Here is an 18,921-nt window from a genome sequence, read left to right as displayed (position 1 = left end):
TGTTTAAAGCTTGGTGAGTGCCTTAAACAGATTCATACTTGAACCACACTTGCATTGCAGGGACACAGAGCTGTGAGATGTATTATAAATGTTTTACAATCATAAAAATAAAGACTACTGATAAAGATTACTACATATACTTTTACAGAAGGTAACTTTTCTTTTTGTTTCAAAGCATGTGGCTTACGTAAGAATAAGAATAAAAATCCAGATTCTATGCACTGTATTGTAACTTTAGAGGAAGCCTACCCATGCTTCATTCAAACAACAAATTCACAAGATAGATCCTGACAACCTATAGTACCTATATACAGAAAAGTGCAGTACCTATATACAGAAAAGGCACTCATGTATTGAAATGAAGCTCTTTGGGTTTAAGTCTTGGTGCGTTATAGACAGTTACAGGTTTGCTGTTTGCATGGACATAAAATCCAGCCATGGTGATATATCTGGAGGAGATACCCAAACATACATATGCCTATCAGCTACAGATACCAGTTCACACCAGCACTACTGATCTTTAGACCTTGAATATTGATGTATGTTCTCATGTCCTCACGTATTTCTAGAAGCTATAGTGCTAAAAGTGTAAAATTAATTCCAAAACTACAAAAAGGCTTTTTCTGGGAAGTTAACTCAGTTAATGTTGTGAAGTTTGCTATGCAAATAAGTATTATTTATGAATTTATTTGCAGGCAAGTGAAGATTTTATGTCTAAAACTTCATGCACAGTGAGACCCTTATACAAAAGGGGAAATCCAATAAATTCTGAAAATGCTTTGCTCAGAGCAGCACTGCTATACAATAGGCTTCTTTGGACATAGTATTTATCATAATCACAGACACACATTCCTCAGCAAACCTTGATCACTGCTGATGTGATAGCATATGCTACTCTAAATAGTACTGTTCTAAGTGCCCTGGATAGCTTCCTGCGATTTAAGTATATAAACACTGGAAAAGAGCATCGCCATCCTGTCCTAGATGCACTTGTTTGCCATTATTGCTGTGAAGTTACACAATCGTTTTTAGAAAAGCAAATTTAAACCCCCCCCCCCCAAAAACAGACAGAGTGATGTAAAAAAAAATTCATTAAAGACAATCCACACGTTTTGTTTGTGCTACACATAGTTGAGAAAATACCTGTTTGAGAGATCTAGTATCTGTCTTGTCTGAAGGCACTGGAAGCCCAGGGTTCTCTAGACCTGGTCTAACCATTGTACCATGCATCAAATAACTCTTCTTGTCCTTTTACCCTTTCAGAAAGGGTTCTGGGTCAAGAAGGAAAAGAGAAGGACAAGAAAAGGACATATTTGCAAAATCTACCACCTACCTCCCTAAGAAGAAGGACTAATAATCAGCAACTGGTGCCTAAAGGGCTAAAATGATCCCTAGGCCAGATCCCAAGTGATGGCTGTCAGATACGGAAGAGTGGAAAAGCTCCCCTGGGCTGCAGTCTATGCCGCTCAGCTAACTGCTCTGAGAGCTAGAGGCACACACTGTGAAACAAGAAATAGAACTCCTTTATCCACAGCTTGAAAGATGGACTACTTGGCAAGAGAGAAGTCTGAGCTGGGATGAAAAAACTCATTCTTTAACAACTCCTAATGTGCTACACCCAGATGAATCTGGACAGAAGTGAGAATCTCCACTGCCTGCGACCCCTTGGACATGCTGCAGTTACCACAATCCAGCCAGCACTTGCTCAGCACAGCTACACTTTCTTCCAGAAGCAGGGAGCAAGAGTCTCATGTTACAGCTAACACAACACATCACCTTCTCCTGGGATTGCTCAGTATAACAAAATAAGGGAGAGGGTTTAGAAGCTGACAAAGCACGTACCCCAAGCTTCACAGCACTGATAGGTCACTGCAGTGAAGAATGTGCTTGGTGGTTCAAAACCCATTTCCACTATGTTCAGCAACTTGAACAGTTTTGTGTTCAGTGATTCTTGGGACTTAATAATGTAACCAAAAATTACTCTCTGCTCAAACTGAATGAGCAAACTGGCTTTCCTGGTAGAAGCAAGTTGTATAGGGAATCCAGCAGTAGTCAAGAGACTCCATATCCTCAGATTTTCTCATTCTCATTGGTACAAAAACTGTGAATTTTCTCTCTGGCAAAATATTAACAGAGCCCTGTACATTCCTGAATAATAGTCTAATGAGAAATACTCCTTTTCTGCTGTTGCTTCCAACACCCACTCCCAACAGCTTCTGTGCATATGATCCTGGAGTTAAAAAAAAACCCCAAAAAGCCAGATACCTATTTCTGCCTCCTTTTCTGAAGATCAGAGTAGTTCCAGTGCTCAAACACAGTTGGGGAATGCAGCAAGTAAAAGTTATTATAAACAGGAAAGAGAAGCTATTTCTGCCAGACCCTCAATAAACTGTCACTACTGCATTAGGTGCCAAACTTGGCCTCTTTTCCACATCCCTTATTTTCATCATTAAGTATACTTTTCAACAACAGTGATTATACTCCTATTAAGTAACATTTCTGAGCACTGAAGATAATAGCACATGACTGTGCAGATGGAGAACATATGTCACTATTTCCATGTTTATTTACTTAGCAGCCCAGGGTAGGAAACAGAGTTTTTGGTTAACTTAAGACAGCTGAAGCACATGCAATAGCTCAGGCCAGTAATCAGGCAATAAAAAGTGGTGGTTTTGCCAATTATTTTTTTACATATTGTGAAACTACCCCAACTATCCCTGCAGAGAGTTCAGTAAACTGTTGTAATCTTGATGTTATAGTTCCTGCTTAATTCCTGGAATCACTGCTGATACTCATGATTTACTGTGAAAAATGCCATAAATCCCATTCTCCATTCCTCAAGCAAAACTCTTATGGAAACTGACAGGATTCCCTGAATTCTTTTAATATTATCCAAATACGTATATCAAAATAAAGTCTTGTTTATGGAAAGCAAGAGCACTGAGATAACAACTAAATCACTATGCTCACTGTTAACTGCTGCTTGCTCAAGAAGCACTTGAAGTGACTGCTTCTCACTTCATTTTCCCCAGTTGTCCCCTGCCTCTCACTCCTTTGCAAGATACAAAAGATGTTCTTAAGAACACATGACTCTTGCTAAAGCAATGTCTGCTTCAGGAAGAGGGTCACTTCAGATCTGAAGAAAGGATTTTTAAATACTCAGTCCTGTGGCTGCCAACAAAATTAACATTTCTGCTACAAAGGTTAAAAAAAGATGAAAAATAAAAAAGATTATCTTGCAGTGTCTTAACCAAATACACAGCCTCAGACCTCAGTCTAGTGAAGCTTCCTTCTGTGAAGAACTGCCATTGAAAACATTTCTGAACCGTACTATTCATCCCCCACTGGACAGCCACTCTGCAAAGACCTAATTTTCTGCAATGCTGGAGTTCTCCCATAGAGAAGGAATCCCAGGGTAGCAAGTTGTGTTTCTAAGACCCCTCCTTGCAATTTGGTCAATCAGTATTGACAAAAGGTGCTAAAGTAGCGCCTGTAAGTAGGGAAACACCAGCATGATGTTGTCTCAAGAACTGTCAGGTTCTCAACCTCTCTGCACATCTAAGTGAAACTGAGGTCTCTGTCCCAGTTCTCCAAATGTAATTTTTCCACCTTGAAAAGGCAGAATGACTTGTTCTCTTTGTAAAGGGCAGCAAGACTCTTTGCATGTTTTGTGAGAAAAAAGGTCTGCTACACTTCTGGTCCTACCTTCTCCTTTAAATAAATGCCCTTTTTCTAAGCTCTTTTGCCATAAACAAGACCTTACACATCTGCAGAGATGGAGAATAAGAAGGAGGGAACACTGCTAACTGCAATCTAAAGCAAAAAGGAAAAAAAGGTAAGCATGCCCAGAGAAGGGTAGTAAAGATGGAAAAGGGTCTAGAGCACAAATAGCTGAGGGAGCTGGGGATGTCTAGCCTGGAGAAAAGGACGCTCTGGGGAAAATATTATCACTCTCTACAACTCCCTGAAAGGAGGTTATTGCCAGCTGGGGGTCAACCTCTTCTAAGTAGCAAGCTACAGGCTGAGAAGAAATGGCCTCAAATTGTGCTAGAGGAAGTTTAGGTTGGATGTTACGAAAAAATTTTTCACCAGAAGGGTTGTCAAACTTTTGAAGAGACTGTCCAGAAAAGTGGTGGGGTCCTCAAACCTGGAGGTATTAATAGATGTGTAGGTATGGTACTTAGGAACACGGTTTAGTGGTGGACTTGGCAGTGTTAGGTTAATGGCCAGAACCAATGATCTCAGTCATCTTTTCCAACCTAAACAGTTCTACGATTCTATGAGTACTGCAATGGAGTATCACTGCTAAGCAGTGAAAAAGGTACGCATGAGGGAACACTCAGCTACTGTTACACTAAAGAGATACTGCCAGAGGGTCCCTTAGTGTCTGAGGCAAGTATGATCTCTCTCAGTCCAAATTTTGTGATCACATTACTTCGGTTCTCAGGAGTTCGGACTGTGAGCACAAGGTGAGGTACTGGTCCACTTAAAAAGCCATACATGGACGCAGCTTGGCTACTCTCACTGATGAAGTCAAGTCACTAAAGAAAACTAAGTGTCCTTGCCTTTGTGCCATGACCTAACCAGAACCCCTGACACGACCTGTGCCATGACCTAGCCAGAACCTCTGTGCTACCATTGGGACAAGTTTTTAAATGTTTTTGGTCATCCAGGAAGAATATGGGTGTTTACAGAAGTGTAATGTTTTAAAAAAGGTATTGCAATTCATAAGGCATTTTGAATTTCCATTCAGAAATAAAAAAGAGCAAAATTTATATATGTGTTTTACTCCTCTACAATTCAAAATGGCATAAAACCCTCAAATGATGGGATTTGCAAGTGACAGCATATTTTGATACAAAGTTGAGGCAAAGGCTTAGGCTCTAAAATGAGGGAAACATTTGCATTTCATGTGATATTCTTCACCAAGCTGACAACAGAAATAGGCCTAAAGGATCAGAGTATGCTTAGGAATACATACTAATATCTCTGTGAGACAGAAAATAATGCAAGTCCAAAAGAAACACCAGCTTAACAACGTGTAGCTCTTCTGGTATATGACCATGAGGCTTGGTAAGCACTACTTACATCCTGTGCTGACACCTTGACTCCTCAGAACAAGGCTACTCAGTTTCCCACTTTCCTCCTTGTATGTAGAAAAACTTAGTCCTGTGAACTGAGTTACTTGACTGACTTTTACAGTATTTCATATTCCTGCAAGAAAACCCCTCTTCCATGCCATCTGTTTTGAGACTCAAGGCACCACTGTGTCACACAGAGGTAAGAGATGCAGAAGATACAGACCATTAATCTGCTGCATTTAAAGTTGCTAGTGCACCTCCATCCTTGACTGGACTCCCCAGAGTGGGCACACACGGTGTTGCTGATGTAAGTTGCACTCCTATGATGCTAAAGTTATTGCAGCAGGCTTTAACAGGCTGACATTCCCATGCCTGCACAGTTCATGGTGTGTTCTGAAGTCAGCAGGTGGGTGATGTGTGAAATGAGGAATAGAAAGAGAAAACACAATAACAGGCTAACAGTTTCTTCCAGAGCTCCAGCTATTTTTATACAGTCATAAAACTCAGAATATATGTTTTTAAATTCACGTGACTTAGAGTATTCCCACCTGTAGGTGCTTCTGTGTTCCACCAGAATACTGCCTCTCTACAGTTTTCAATACCACCTATGTGTATTTCCAGATATGAGTTTCACTAGGGGAACACAGTGAGAATTTAGCAAGCACTTTTCTGCCATAAAACCAAAAACCAGAGCTGACGCGGAGCTTGACAATAGTCAGAGGAATGCTGTACTCTCAATTAATCTGTGAAGTTTTAACCAATGAACAGGCTGGAGTTAATGGCAATAATCTGTAAAAAAATGACATGCAGTATTAGTAGCCTCAACGCAGAAAAGTTCTTGTACTTTATCTTCTGGAATTTTTGTTTGAGAAACAAACCCCATGCCACAAGGAAATGGCAATTTTGCATGGATACTTACTAGCCTATACAAGGGAATACCCTTTCTTTGAACTTTTTTGGGGCAAAAGTTTGTCCTTTTTTTTTTTGCTATCTTCAGAATGTTTCTTTTGATGTCAGGGGAAAAAAAAAAACCAGCATATTTTCTTAATGGCCAGGAGAAAGATCTGAAGTTGTTAAAATAAGTGCAGGTCTGTGTAAAATCAGTGCATCTGCCCATACCTACACAGATGGGAGATTTTTGCCGTTTCTCTAGGCTTTACACTGCTTAAAACCTGCAATTTAGTGCCTAATTTTATAGGGTTTTGTTTCAAATCTGTCAGGTCCAAATTATATCTAAATGACATGACTATAATTAGACCACACACTGCTTTCCATTAACTATGTTTTACTCACTTCTGTATCATCACTGTTTCCCAACTCCCCACCAGCCCCAAGGTCCATTCATTCTTCCTAGTCTTATTGATTAAAAATTCTCCTATTCAATAAATTTCAGTCTAGGGAGAAAAAGTTCAACTTCTCAAACCACCTTCAGGTGCCAGTTCTACTACAACATCTGCATTGGAAGTATTGAGTTGTTGTTCTGGCTTTGTTTTGCATGGTTACAAATGAAACCCTAGGGTTTTGGCCTGAAGTGGTTCCCATTTCTACACAGAGTCCTGATTCTGTTTTCATCAAATCGCCAACAAACCCAGTAAAAAAACAATTTCCTGTTTCACAAAATTGATCTGTGCTGCTGCTTTCTCATTCCCTAGGGACCGGATCACACTCCACTATGCAGTCAGCATTGTTTCAGGTTGAGAAATTTGGGCTACCTGCAGCAGATTTTAGGCCGATAGAAGAAAAAACATGGGTGCTTATAGACAGTCAACCCAACTGCTCCATTCCGGCTGCTGAGTACTTGGCAGATATAATCAGTTTATAATGGAATATCTGCAGCCTACATGCTGTGATTCTTCTCCAAGATGAGTGTGCTTTTGGACCCTTTTCATCACAGTGTTTTTTCCACCATACGCTTCTTGGTGTCCATGGCCTTTTCTTGAGTGGTACTAGAATGTGAAATGCTTCTGGACCCCCGTGGGTCTGAAGAAACAGAGAATGTGGGAGCAAGGAGCACAACTGCAGAGGACAGAGAGGGCTCTTCCCTGAAGTAATTGTGAAATGATCTGAGGAACCTGCCAGACAATTTTCCACAGAGAGCACAGAGAAATCAGCTGGATGGGACTGAACCAAAGAGGCAGCAGAAAAACAATCTCATCCCTTCTCACTACGATGTTTATGCCTTATGAGGGTGGTAGACAAGTGAAGAAACCTCTATATTGCTTTTCAGGTACACAGTCCTTGAAAGGCTTTGCTTACGTCAAAATCTGCAAACAAATGACTTATTCAGATGTGGTTATTATTGATGAGCTTTGTGCACCTTTACTTCTAAGTTTTCTTCCCCCTCTCAGCAAGACCAAGGCAAGTAACAGGTCACCACCTCTGAACATTTGCAATTGCTGCAAATTGCATTTTTTACACAGTACTATCATATTGGGAGAGAAGTAGATAATTTTGTTTAAAATGTTGAAAGGAACAGTAGTCTTTCTTACAGTGAAAGCACTTTGCAGTATTCCCTGGCTTGGGTAAAGTAAATTTCACAGCATAAGGCAAGACAAGGATTTTTTTAAAAAAGGAAATATTCCTACACCTCACTTCAATGTGAAACTGATTCTGAGAGATAAGAGTCAAATTTGTTTGACAGTGTGACAAATACACTGTATACAATCCATCAAAATCCAAATGTAGAGACACAGGGGATGCCTGATTTTGTCACAATGAGAGTGCTATGCTCAAGTCCAGTTAAATGAATCAGCTTTGACAAGACTTCCGGTGCAACTTTATGACAATAGAAATCATGATACTTATGCGCAACCTCACAGGTACTAAGATTAAAACTTGCAAGTTAACTGTAGTAATTACTTTCTAGGAATTACTTAAGTAGTTAAATGTGAAGCTTCAGAGCCTCGGAGACCCACCGGGAACAAAGTAAGTAATTAAAACAAATTTTAAGTCTCTTAACCTCTCTCCTCACTTCAAAATTAACACTTTGCTGTATACTGCTATCTCGTTTTGTCCTTGATGCACTGTTTCAAGAATTTAAATCTTTTCTTCTCTAAGACAAAAGTTACTTAAAAGCTCACAGAACGCTAAGATGTCTGCTTTTAATTTGTGAGATGGCACAAATTCAGGAACAATATGTCTATGAAAACATCCTGGCTATGTGTTTCTGAAAAGGCAGTGAAAGTAAGATGACACTATGTGATCCACAGAGGTAACCAAAGAATGTTGCAGTAGAAAACTTTTCATTAAGGATTTCAAGGGACAACTATTCCAGTAAATGCCTGCTATGATGCCAGTCCCAATCCTAAAATAGATTCTCAAATCTGCAGGACCAGTCAATGGCTTATCAAAGGCCCTTATTAAAATGGTTTGAGCCTAAACTGTTTAAAAATCAGCGACAACTGGCTGATGAACATTTTAAGCAGTTAAAGACGGCATGTCCAGGGCAGATTTTGTAAACCACCACTTCTCCCAGGACTGCACCACCGAAAAAGGATGTTTTCATACCATGTACAATCTCAGTGAAGGGAGCCTGCTTTTCATCCTGTCTAGAGTCTCAGGACAAAGCCCAGGCTTAAAAGTAATGGTTTTGCAGTCATTTAATGAAAGGTTAAACCTAGCAGGTACTGTATTTACACTTTTTTTTTAACCTTTTTCATTAGAATGACTGCCTGAAATGTTTACCTTGTGGACAAAGGACACATGGAGACAGGCTCCGTGGAGAGCCTAAGTCCGATTGACACAGAAAGCTGAAGATTATTTCTGTGTCGTGTCTATTTGTAATCAGAGTATGGTTTCTGCATCTCTCAAGCCCTCCAAGTGGTTGATTTTTTTCTCCTCAAATTGCACCTATGTTCTGGAGGCTTTATTTTCATGACATTTGGAGATGACCAAGATATATCACTTTGAAGATAAGGAAAAAAGAGTAAGCTGTATATCACTTTCTAACATTCCAACAAATTTATTTCAGACACAGTTGTGTACTTAATAGGAAAGAGTCTGGTTTAGCATAGAAACTTATTTTCTAAAGCCTCAGATGACGTCTAGATGGAAAGGATGAATCTTTTCAATACTATGTACAGATGCAAAATTATATCTCTGCTTTTCTGGTCTGCATATGTCAAAATTGAATCTGGGTATTCACCTTCACCCTACAACTTCATTTGTTAAAGAAGTTCCTCAGAAATGGTGCAGAAATGCAGAGAAAACTTTTTTGTTGGTAGATTTTTTTTTCAGTTTTTGGGTTTTCTTTGCTGCGACAGTTCCTTTAAAATTCAAGGGGGACAAGTTACGTGGTACAGAGAAAAAAAACCCCACATACCATAGAAACATCGTTACCCATATTGGATATCATGTTACAATATTTACTTTTGCAACAGACGATTTATATAGTTGACACACAAGGTGAAGAGTCACTCAGTTCCAAGGACTTGATCCAGATCACATTGATAGTAGTGGAGATACTCTTACCCACTTCAACTGGCTTGTCTAAACTACAGATATGGGGAAAACCCACCTGCAGCTTCATGTGCTAGTTATTTATGTGAAAAAACCTGTACCAAATTGACTAAGAAAACCCCCTTTTTTACAATTTTGCAGGCAAAGTCCTTGTGGATCGATATTAAAACTTTTTTTTTTTTTTTTTATGGAGAGCTCACTGTCCGACTCTACGGTTTGTTTAAGAGTTTTTCTGATGGACTAAATCTGTCTTTAAATTCACTGCCAGAAATGCTCCATCTTCATAAAGCAGGTTGTACAGGCGGCCAACAAATGACTTTGTGTCAGAAGTCACTTAAAAAAACAGCAAAGGTACTGTAGGATCATGCAGCTACCTCCATCTCCGTCAGTCATTCCTACAAAATAAAAAAAAAAAAAACAAACCAACCCAAAGCCTCTCCTGATATGAAGAATACACTGACAGCACACTTTTAAATTTTCAAACCAAAGGATTTATTTCTATTGTGTGCTCCATTTTGAAAAATCTTGCAGCATCCAATTAAGTTTTTCCCTCAGCCTTGCTTTGCTTCCTATAGCAACAAGCAGGAGAACCTGTACCCTAACTTCCAGAAGCAAGAGCAGGAAATACTGCACTTCAAGGGACGAATTTATGAGAAAGCAGATTTAAATGTAAAAAATCTGGAATAGCATGTCTGCATGCTTCCAGATGTGTTTATTTTGCACATAAAATATTTGTAAAAGCCATTTTCTTCAGTCCTGTTTCTTACATTATTGTTTTCAGTCTTAAAAAAAATTTTTAAAGGTAATCAACCTACTAAACTTCTGTAGCCATGCCTATAGTATCTGGTTTTTATTTCCACCTTTCTCATCCACTTGTCTTCCAGTACTCTCAGCAGAAAACCACTGGAAAACTGATTCACATTTCTCTTGTACTCACCTCTTATGATGTTATGACACCCTCACTAGAAAAACACATTTACATTTCTTTTGTATTTAACCATCATGATGTTGTCCTGAAACTCTTACCCATAAAGACTCACAAAATTTATAAGAAACAGAAAAAAATACACAGAATGGCAACAAGGAATATTTTTGCCAGTGTTAATTACGCATCAATTCAGCATTACTTAGTTACAGGCATTTTGCATCCTTGCTCTTGGTTTAGATCCCTCCTCCTTACATGACAGCCAGGCATTTTGACACAGTGTATTCACAATAGAACCTCTGTGTATTGTCACAGATGGAAAGCCACTCAAAAGAGGCTGCAACAAAGGAAGACTAAATTACAAATAATAAAGTATACAAAAGTATCTCATCCCCCCAAAGGGTTACAGAAATGGGATAATGATTAAAGAGCTGTTCAGTAAAAGGGGCGAATCACATGTTGACAGATGCTGTACACAGAGAAAGGTCTCTCCAGTAAAACTTTTCTGTCTCTACAGCAGGTGAGTCTAACTCCTAAGTCTTTCCAAACTGTGAAGGTTTTGAAAGCATTTAATTAAGGCTTCATTAAGCACATACACCCCAACTTCCTTGCAGATGTAAAATTTTTATTTGCTTCCTTGTTTTGGTATATCAAGATCTGCAGGGTTATATGACACAAAATACCACACTAGCAGCCATTTGACACTTTGAAGAAATGCCCCTTTTTCAATTTATCGGTTTTCATTGGCTGCAGGTCTTTCAGAGAGCCCTCTTTTACTGACAGCTAAGTTAAAACTGAAGAGTGTTTTTTTGGCTTAGAAATTAAAAGCAAAGGAGAAGAGAGGAATCAAAGCAGACTCCCACCCAGTTTTAAGATGTAGAATCAATGAATGAAAGCATAAAATAGCACTGCTTTGTGAGACAGCAAGAAGCTAAGTTCTAAGAGCTTGAGAATCTGCAGTTCCATAAACTAATTCAAACCTTCAGATACAATAGGAAAATTTAGCCTGAAATCTTACTGTGCTTGGAGACATTATCAACACTCTTCTTCACACTACCTTTCTTGCTTTCTTTTCCCTCCCTTTCTGTCAGAATCTCTGTACTGTTGGTGGTTTTCCTCCAGATCCATGGTAGGCACTTACTGAAGAGTATAGTTTCATTAACCCAGTAACTCCTCTAGGGCAGCTAAAGAAATACCTCACATAAAGAAATATTGAGAAAGGGTGATTCAGCTTCTGGGGAGTAGAAGCTCCTGTCAAAAGCAAGGGAGGAAGGAGACAGCATGGCAGCAGAAATATTTACTTTCCTTTGACTAGACCATTGGACACACCACCGGAATTAAAGTTCTTCCTGTGTGACTAAGAAAAGAACTCCCAGTAATACATTAAACACAGAAGTTTCTTTCTAACTAGAAAGATAGCCATTTTATGAACATCAGGTTTTGTTTTGCATTCTCAACAGGAACAATCCTGAAAACCTCATGGAAAAAATGCTCAGATGAAAACTGGCTCCTCAGTCCAAGAAACCACAAAATGCAAATCTTCCCCGCATTGCTGGATGTACATATCCCCGGTTTAAAGTCTTTTCAGTAATGTGTTCTGAATTAATATTTGTTAAAAAAAAGGAAAAAAAAGTTAAGTTTTCACATGTTTTCATGTTTCATTGGAAAGGCTCTTCAGAAATCTAATCTATGTGGTGTTTTGGAGCCAAAACTGTTGCCCTTGTGGTTGTGCACATGATTACTGATATGCTGCATATTCCTAAATAAAAGCCTAGGCAACCTATTAAATATTCATGCATATGGTGGAATTCAATAATTATACCCAAGCAGTGAGCTAAATATAAACAAAAGAATGAATAACCAGCCTAGACTAGAAGGAATGAAGTTACTCGTTCTGCCCTGTGAGCTGCACATCATCTTTTTGGATACCTTGTGCTGCAAAAAATGGGGTCTACATGTTAGAAAAAAGAAACTAGTGGTTGTAAGACAACAGTTTCCTAACCTCCCCAATAACTGTGATGCTTCTTAGGAGTAACTGATGAGGTGAACATGATGGGTCCCACCTTTATCTGCATCATCTTGAACCTAAAAGGTCATCCAACCCAAGAGACCACTTAAAACAGAGCTTTCCAAGGAGAGTCCTACTGAAAAAAAATTGTGAAAAGGCCGTATTAAAGACATAGATTCTAATCTCCTAAGAGAGAGAAGAAGATACAAATGGAGATCTGGACATTTGTTTTACTCTCCTATGAAAGGTGCAGTTGATTTGAACAACTCGCCTTTTATTGATGAAATGGAAAAAAGAGTCTTAATGAAAAATCACAAGATTTATTTTTGCTGCCTTCTGTATTTTTCTTTGGTTGTCTCTGGTTTGAACCTCAACATTTGTAATCAAGGAAAAGAAGGAGAAGAAAAAGTGAAGAGTTACTGAAGAGGAGGTGTTTATGCACTCTGCAATACTTGGGAACTGGTTACAATCCTGCCTCCATTTTTCCTCTCTCTCCCTTCCTTTGCCACAATCATCACAGATGTCTCTGGCCACATGAAGTTCCCAGTGTACGCCAAGAAGTTTTGTTTGGTTTGCTTTTTAAAGTAGAGAACAGTCGGTCTGTTCTTCCTTCAGTCGCACATCATCAACAATATTACAAAGAGTGGGAGGGGACACTGAATTTCTGCTTTCCAGCACAAAGCATGTGGCTCCTATTTAGTTTTACAGAAGCTTTCTAGAGAGTGTTTTCTGGTAATTATGAAAGTAAAAAATTGTTAGGATTTTACATGTTATTCTGATGCCTCACATTTAAAACTACAAACAACAGTAAGGTGGTATAATGAAAAGCACAAGAGCATACAGAATATAACCAGAGAAGAAACACAATAGCAAAAATAACCTACTTCACAGAAAAACAATTTCCCTCTTAATTCAAATTCTTTTAAAAAAAAGCCTTACTGTACTAGGGAAGCATGGGCTAGTGGTGTATCTTCAGGTTTTGCCAAAAAATGCTAAAAATAGTCCAATTAAAATTGAAGTCCTGTCACTGTAAACTTGCCACAAATCCTCCCGCACGTTATAGAGTGACGAAAAGTTAAGATGCATTCTTAAGATTCTTTATGCTTTCCAAATCCACAGCTATGCTCAGATGTGAAATGTTAAAAAAAAAGGTTGAAATCCTTTTCAGAATAAAAGATGTAAAAATAGGCTGTTTTAAAGAACATGTATTCTCTTTTTTTCCTGTCTGTCTTGAAGAATGCAAGAGTTGAAGAGAGAATACATAAAGAAAAGGTTTGAGTTACTTAGGTCAAATTCTCCCTAAAGTACATGTATGCAACTTCAGTTGCCATCACAGAGCAGATGGCTGCAATCATCAGCTTACTGGCAGTGTATCTAACATCAGACCCTCCTACAAACTTATTTCAGAAGCACCTACCAAAGAAGCAAAATTGAAAACTTTTGTCTGCAGCTGCAAAGTGCCCATTTTAAGAAATCTGACATTTACCATTTTTGGTGGCACTTGAAATGTACACTTACCCCATCAAAAGACCCTTTCATGTAGAAAGGGAAGCTCTAAAATGATGGTCCTGCTCTCTTTAGGAACAGCTCAAAGCAATATTTAATGATACAAGCTACTGATAGAGGTAGAAATGCTGTATCTATTCTGTTCATTGCTTACTATGGCACTCAAAGAGAAGGAAAATTAATGACAAAAGAAAAAAATACGATGAAAATGTGGTCTAAATAAATCAGAATTGAAAATAAGCAAAATTGAATAGTGTATCTGTTTAGAATTAATTGAGCACACAAGAAAGCTACAGCTACTTACATAAAATACGATTCCGATCCAATGTGCTAGTGCTGACATTGATTCCTAACTACATTCCTCTACTCATATTGCACTCAAAACCCAATGAATTTCTGCTTACCTACTGAAAAAAGGAAAGGTATTCCAGAGGAACAAGTTGAATTACAATGTGATAATTGGCAGGGAGTATAATACAACTTTACAGATCAACTTCTGCAAAGAAGCGTAAACTGTTGTTATTTTAACAATACTTTGAATGCATATGAGTAAAAGGGCTTGTCCAAAAAGTAGTAGCAAAACCAGTATCAGTGAAATGTCCCAATGACAAGCCTCTGCTTAGTGACTCAAATGTTTTCTTCCTGTATAGTAACTGGAAGTCATAATGAGAAATTAAAGCACATTTACATGACTGTAAGTTTTGCTCAGAATTTGTCCTGCAAAGATCCACAATTGTAGGCCCCTCTCCAAACAGGACAGTTTGTGAAAGTTCGTCATGAGGGAAAAATGTACTATGAGCACTTGAGGGAAAAAGATATTACCTCAGACTTGGTAAACTCATAGTCACAAATTTCCGGTGTGCTGTGTTTCAGGGAAGCTTTACTTTGTCAGAGGACTTGCCCTGTTCTTATCTCTTTCCTGTGCATCTCTTTGAGCTACTGCTGAAGACGAGGTATGAGGTGAGTTTGACTGCTAGAGCTATTCTATGTCTTCAGCCAGAGAGTTTTCCAGAAGCCTTGGAAGCATTTTGATGCAGGTTCATAGCCATAATCCCAAACACATCTTTTAGCTCTCAGATAGATTAGCCATGTACTCAGACCATACAGAGAAATCCAAATACTGAGACACGAGACTCACCTGTACATTCATGTTGTAGTCCTTTACCATAGTATCCTTTTTCACAGATACACTCGAACTGGCCAGTGTGAGTGCCACATTTACAGCTTGCCATGATGTCACAGCAGTTTTCGTTTGCCTCGCAGAGGTATGAACAATGCGATATATCTTCTTGGATATAGCTGCCAGAGGGCAGGTCTGGAATTGTATCAGTTCATTAACAAAGAATTCAAACAAAAGTAATCCCACCATCTCACATTATATCATTAGTGAAACATTTGTTAAAAACCCTAGGCTCCAGTTCCAAGTACTAGTGGTGGCAGCATGAAGCAGAGCCTTGCTATGCTCAGCATGCGAAAGATTGGTGTCCTTATTCTGGAAAAAGGCTCACTGAAATCCACAGTACACTCAGATTTTCTCACTCAGCTTCATTGGAGTCTAGCACTGCCAGAATGCAGTCTCACTGACAACAGAAGCTGTTGAGACAGCTTTTACCAGCTTTGGTGGATGCCATATTTGGCATCAGAAGAACATTTGGTCATGGCATGTAAAACCAGTTGGTCATATTATAAAATAAAAATCTTTGGCACATTCACATAAGCCAATCCAACCTTACCTGGAACTAACAGGCTGGCTACAAAGCACCAGAAAAGCTTATTTTATACCGCTTATTTTAAAGTAGCACAGTTTAAAAAGTTATAGCAAATAAACTCAAATGGGTAGCCTGACGCATGTTCTAAGCCTCAATCAAGCAGTACTGCCAAACAAATGTTTAATCATGAGTTCTCACTTGCTTGTCTAAACCTACTCTATTTTTCAGGAAGAACCTTTTTTTTTCAGAATATAGCAGATTAAAATAGGGCAAAAACACAGTCCAAACAACTTTCCACCTCTTCCTCTTTCCAGTTTTACTGTGTCTATAAGGTCATAAACTCAAATTGTATTGACCCTTACACAGAGAGATCTCGATCAGTTCTGAACAGGTTTACTGTTGTTGCTGTGTGAGATATCCTAAAGGTATTAAGTTTAGTTCTAAGGTGTACATTAGATGCCTCTTGTACCTGACTACAAGGTTCATCCATTCAAGCACAAGCTACACTGGGCCAAGAGCATAGTCTGTTCTTCACGGACAAAAGGAAGAGCTCAATGGATATAAATATGTATATACATCAGTGAGGAGAATTTTGCTCACATCTTGTTGGTGATGAGTTAAGCCAGATAAAGTTTATCCTTTTAACTGAGGGACAAACACCTCTGCTAGAAAGTATGAGAAAAATAAAAAGGCAATCAACACTACATGAAATGTAAATGCAAGACAGTACTGGAGATCTTTCTATTCAGACCTCTCTGCTCCCTGTAGATGTCTGAGGTTAGGACATTAATACCTTCATGAAGAGCTCTGCGTGCCAGAGCTTCAAATTCAGCGAAACTGTGAAGCAGATAACAGTGATCTTCTTTTGGATGGGATGCCATATCATTCAGTTCTCGGATATTCCCTTGCCATATTCCAAAGGTGAAGATCTCCACTCCAAGTTCACGTAAGGATGCCGCAATGGGTCTTGGGTCTCCCCCATTGGAATATCCATCAGTAATGAGAAATATCACTTTTGTAGCATTTCCACGGGCATGCCGTAATATTTGCTGGAAGAGAAAATGAAATTGCACACCTCAGCAAAGGGTTAAGAGTGATTGATCTGTACACTGCCTCCTCCTTTATATGACTCCTTTTATTTGAATTTTACAGCTAATTAAGCCCTTGCAAGATCACCCACTATAACAAAGGTCAAACATCTGCACATGGAGCCTGTGGTTGAAGAAGGCCAACCACTGGGTCACACTTTAGGTGGTCACAGTTTGCACAATCACAGAAACCTTGACACAATATGAAATGAGACACTCTTCATTCTGATTGATAAAGTTCAGATTGCATCAGATTCAGCAATGATTCTAACCAGAGCTTAACTGACTTTTTTCAGACTGAAGTTTAAATAGGTAACACAAACAATTGAAATCAAGTGCAAGACCCAAAATACAATCTAACATATTTTAATGTAATCTTTTGTTTCGATCTACTAAACTATAAACCCTACTGCCGATTTATTGTGAGTCCTCTCCTAAGAAGCATTTGGACTGTTGGTTATTTTAAACCCAGCATAACATTCCCCATTTGTCCCTGTTGAATGGTGCTTTCTTCCCTTACAACGGTTTGCTAAGATCACTTTAGATTGTCCATCATGGCCTTAAAAATGCCTGTAGTCCCTTCCACCCTGCTGCTCGCTCTTTCTAATAGTTCACACAAAGCATGTGTGACACTACTCAGTACTGCCTGTGTGAGAACATGCCCCATAGGTTCCTGCCCATTTCAACCTTCCAGTCTGACAATGCAATAGTGCTAATTATTCTCCAAGTAAATTTGATTGTTGGATGAGGAAGAGCACCAACAAGAAGCCACACTATGGAGTTACCATGCTGATGATTAGCCTCTGTCTGTCAGAGCATTGAGTAAATAAGGGATGACCACCAACTTCCTAAATGTGGCCAGCTGCTGTCCACAATCCTGAAGCAGGGGATTGTGAAGATGTATTTTCTCCATCCCCTGGGAACTTACATAGAAAAAATTAGATGCAGACTTCTGATTTGGTAGCAGGCAAATTATGACCCTGTTTATTTCAAGAACAGATTGTACCATGCTACAATCAATGCAGAAGACCACATTTAATAAACCTTTGAATGATACTCCAAAAGTCATGTCATTGTATGATGAGTAGGTAAGCGTGCTTAAGACACCCTTAACGAGCACAAACTCCAAAACCAGAGATCAACCAAACTGAGCCATTTTATTACAAAATCTTTGTATTAGTCTTATGAAGTAAAATTGTCTGGCTTTCACCTCATCCAAAAGCTTACTAGCTAGGCCAATCTAAATAACCTGCAGAGTTTTTAAACCCCTTCTCAGCAAGCCAAGCCACATTTCAGGACAGTTGGATTTTGATTTGTCAGTTCACTGATTTCAGGTAGATACTAAGCAAAAACATGCACACACACCATAAATCAAAGCACATACCATTGGCACTGTGGTCTGAGAGACTGCCAAGCAATGTTCTGCTGTTGGGCTTGATTTTATTACTACTTGTATGCAAAACCCAAAGGGAGTGAAACCAAATTCTCTTGCAGACAAAAATACCCTCCACAAATCAAACTTATTGTTCCTCATATTGCTTAAGTGGAAAACCAGAATGAAGTGGGAAAACAGAATGAAGTGGGAAACCAGAATGAAAAGAATCAGGAAGAAAAAGACAAGACAAAAGGCAACATGAAGACAAACAGTAGGAAAAATGTACAAATGCCTCAGTTCAAAATGCATTCTGAAACCGACGCTCTAATACAAGTGACATTGCAGGCAGAGAGGATAGTGCTGTTTATAATTAACACATATAATTAACATATTTAGCATTAACTGTGCTATTTTAAAATAAAATATAAGCAACTTAAACTTCTATCCAACTTCTTAAGTATTCAGGCTGAAATTCTCCACTCAGGATGTTTGTTTAAAGCTATTTCAGTAAAAATGGCCTTTTTTTTTAAAAACAAGACAAGGAAAACATGTGTTCCATCCATACTCACTTGGTTTTGGCAACTGTAGCATCTCTGAGCTCTGGAAAAAGAACCTTCAATCTGCAAATCACATAATAAGCATGCAAAAATAGGCTCCAAATATATGCAAGTTGTGGAATGTGTGTAACTGAGGAAGAAACCAAAACTTAGACAGGGTTAAGAGACATAATGGAGATTGCCAGTGCAATTCTCTGAAGATTCCACCTACATG

The 18,921-nt window shown here is 38.8% G+C and overlaps 1 protein-coding gene across 2 annotated transcripts in view; it reads right to left on the bottom strand.

Moving 5' to 3' along the window:
• Positions 1-18,921, bottom strand: part of SVEP1 (sushi, von Willebrand factor type A, EGF and pentraxin domain containing 1) — a 119,618-nt gene that overhangs the window by 86,562 nt on the left and 14,135 nt on the right. For both annotated transcript variants that reach the window (XM_032095312.1, XM_032095313.1), the window contains exons 2-3: positions 16,481-16,736; positions 15,117-15,293 (exon numbers count right to left, since the gene is read on the bottom strand). In XM_032095312.1, the coding sequence (XP_031951203.1) occupies positions 15,117-15,293; positions 16,481-16,736 (433 nt within the window). The remainder of the gene's footprint in view (positions 1-15,116; positions 15,294-16,480; positions 16,737-18,921) is intronic.

Source organism: Corvus moneduloides, chromosome Z, assembly GCF_009650955.1.
Source record: "Corvus moneduloides isolate bCorMon1 chromosome Z, bCorMon1.pri, whole genome shotgun sequence".
Taxonomy (NCBI): domain Eukaryota; kingdom Metazoa; phylum Chordata; class Aves; order Passeriformes; family Corvidae; genus Corvus; species Corvus moneduloides.
This window is presented reverse-complemented; position numbering and strand designations above follow the sequence as displayed.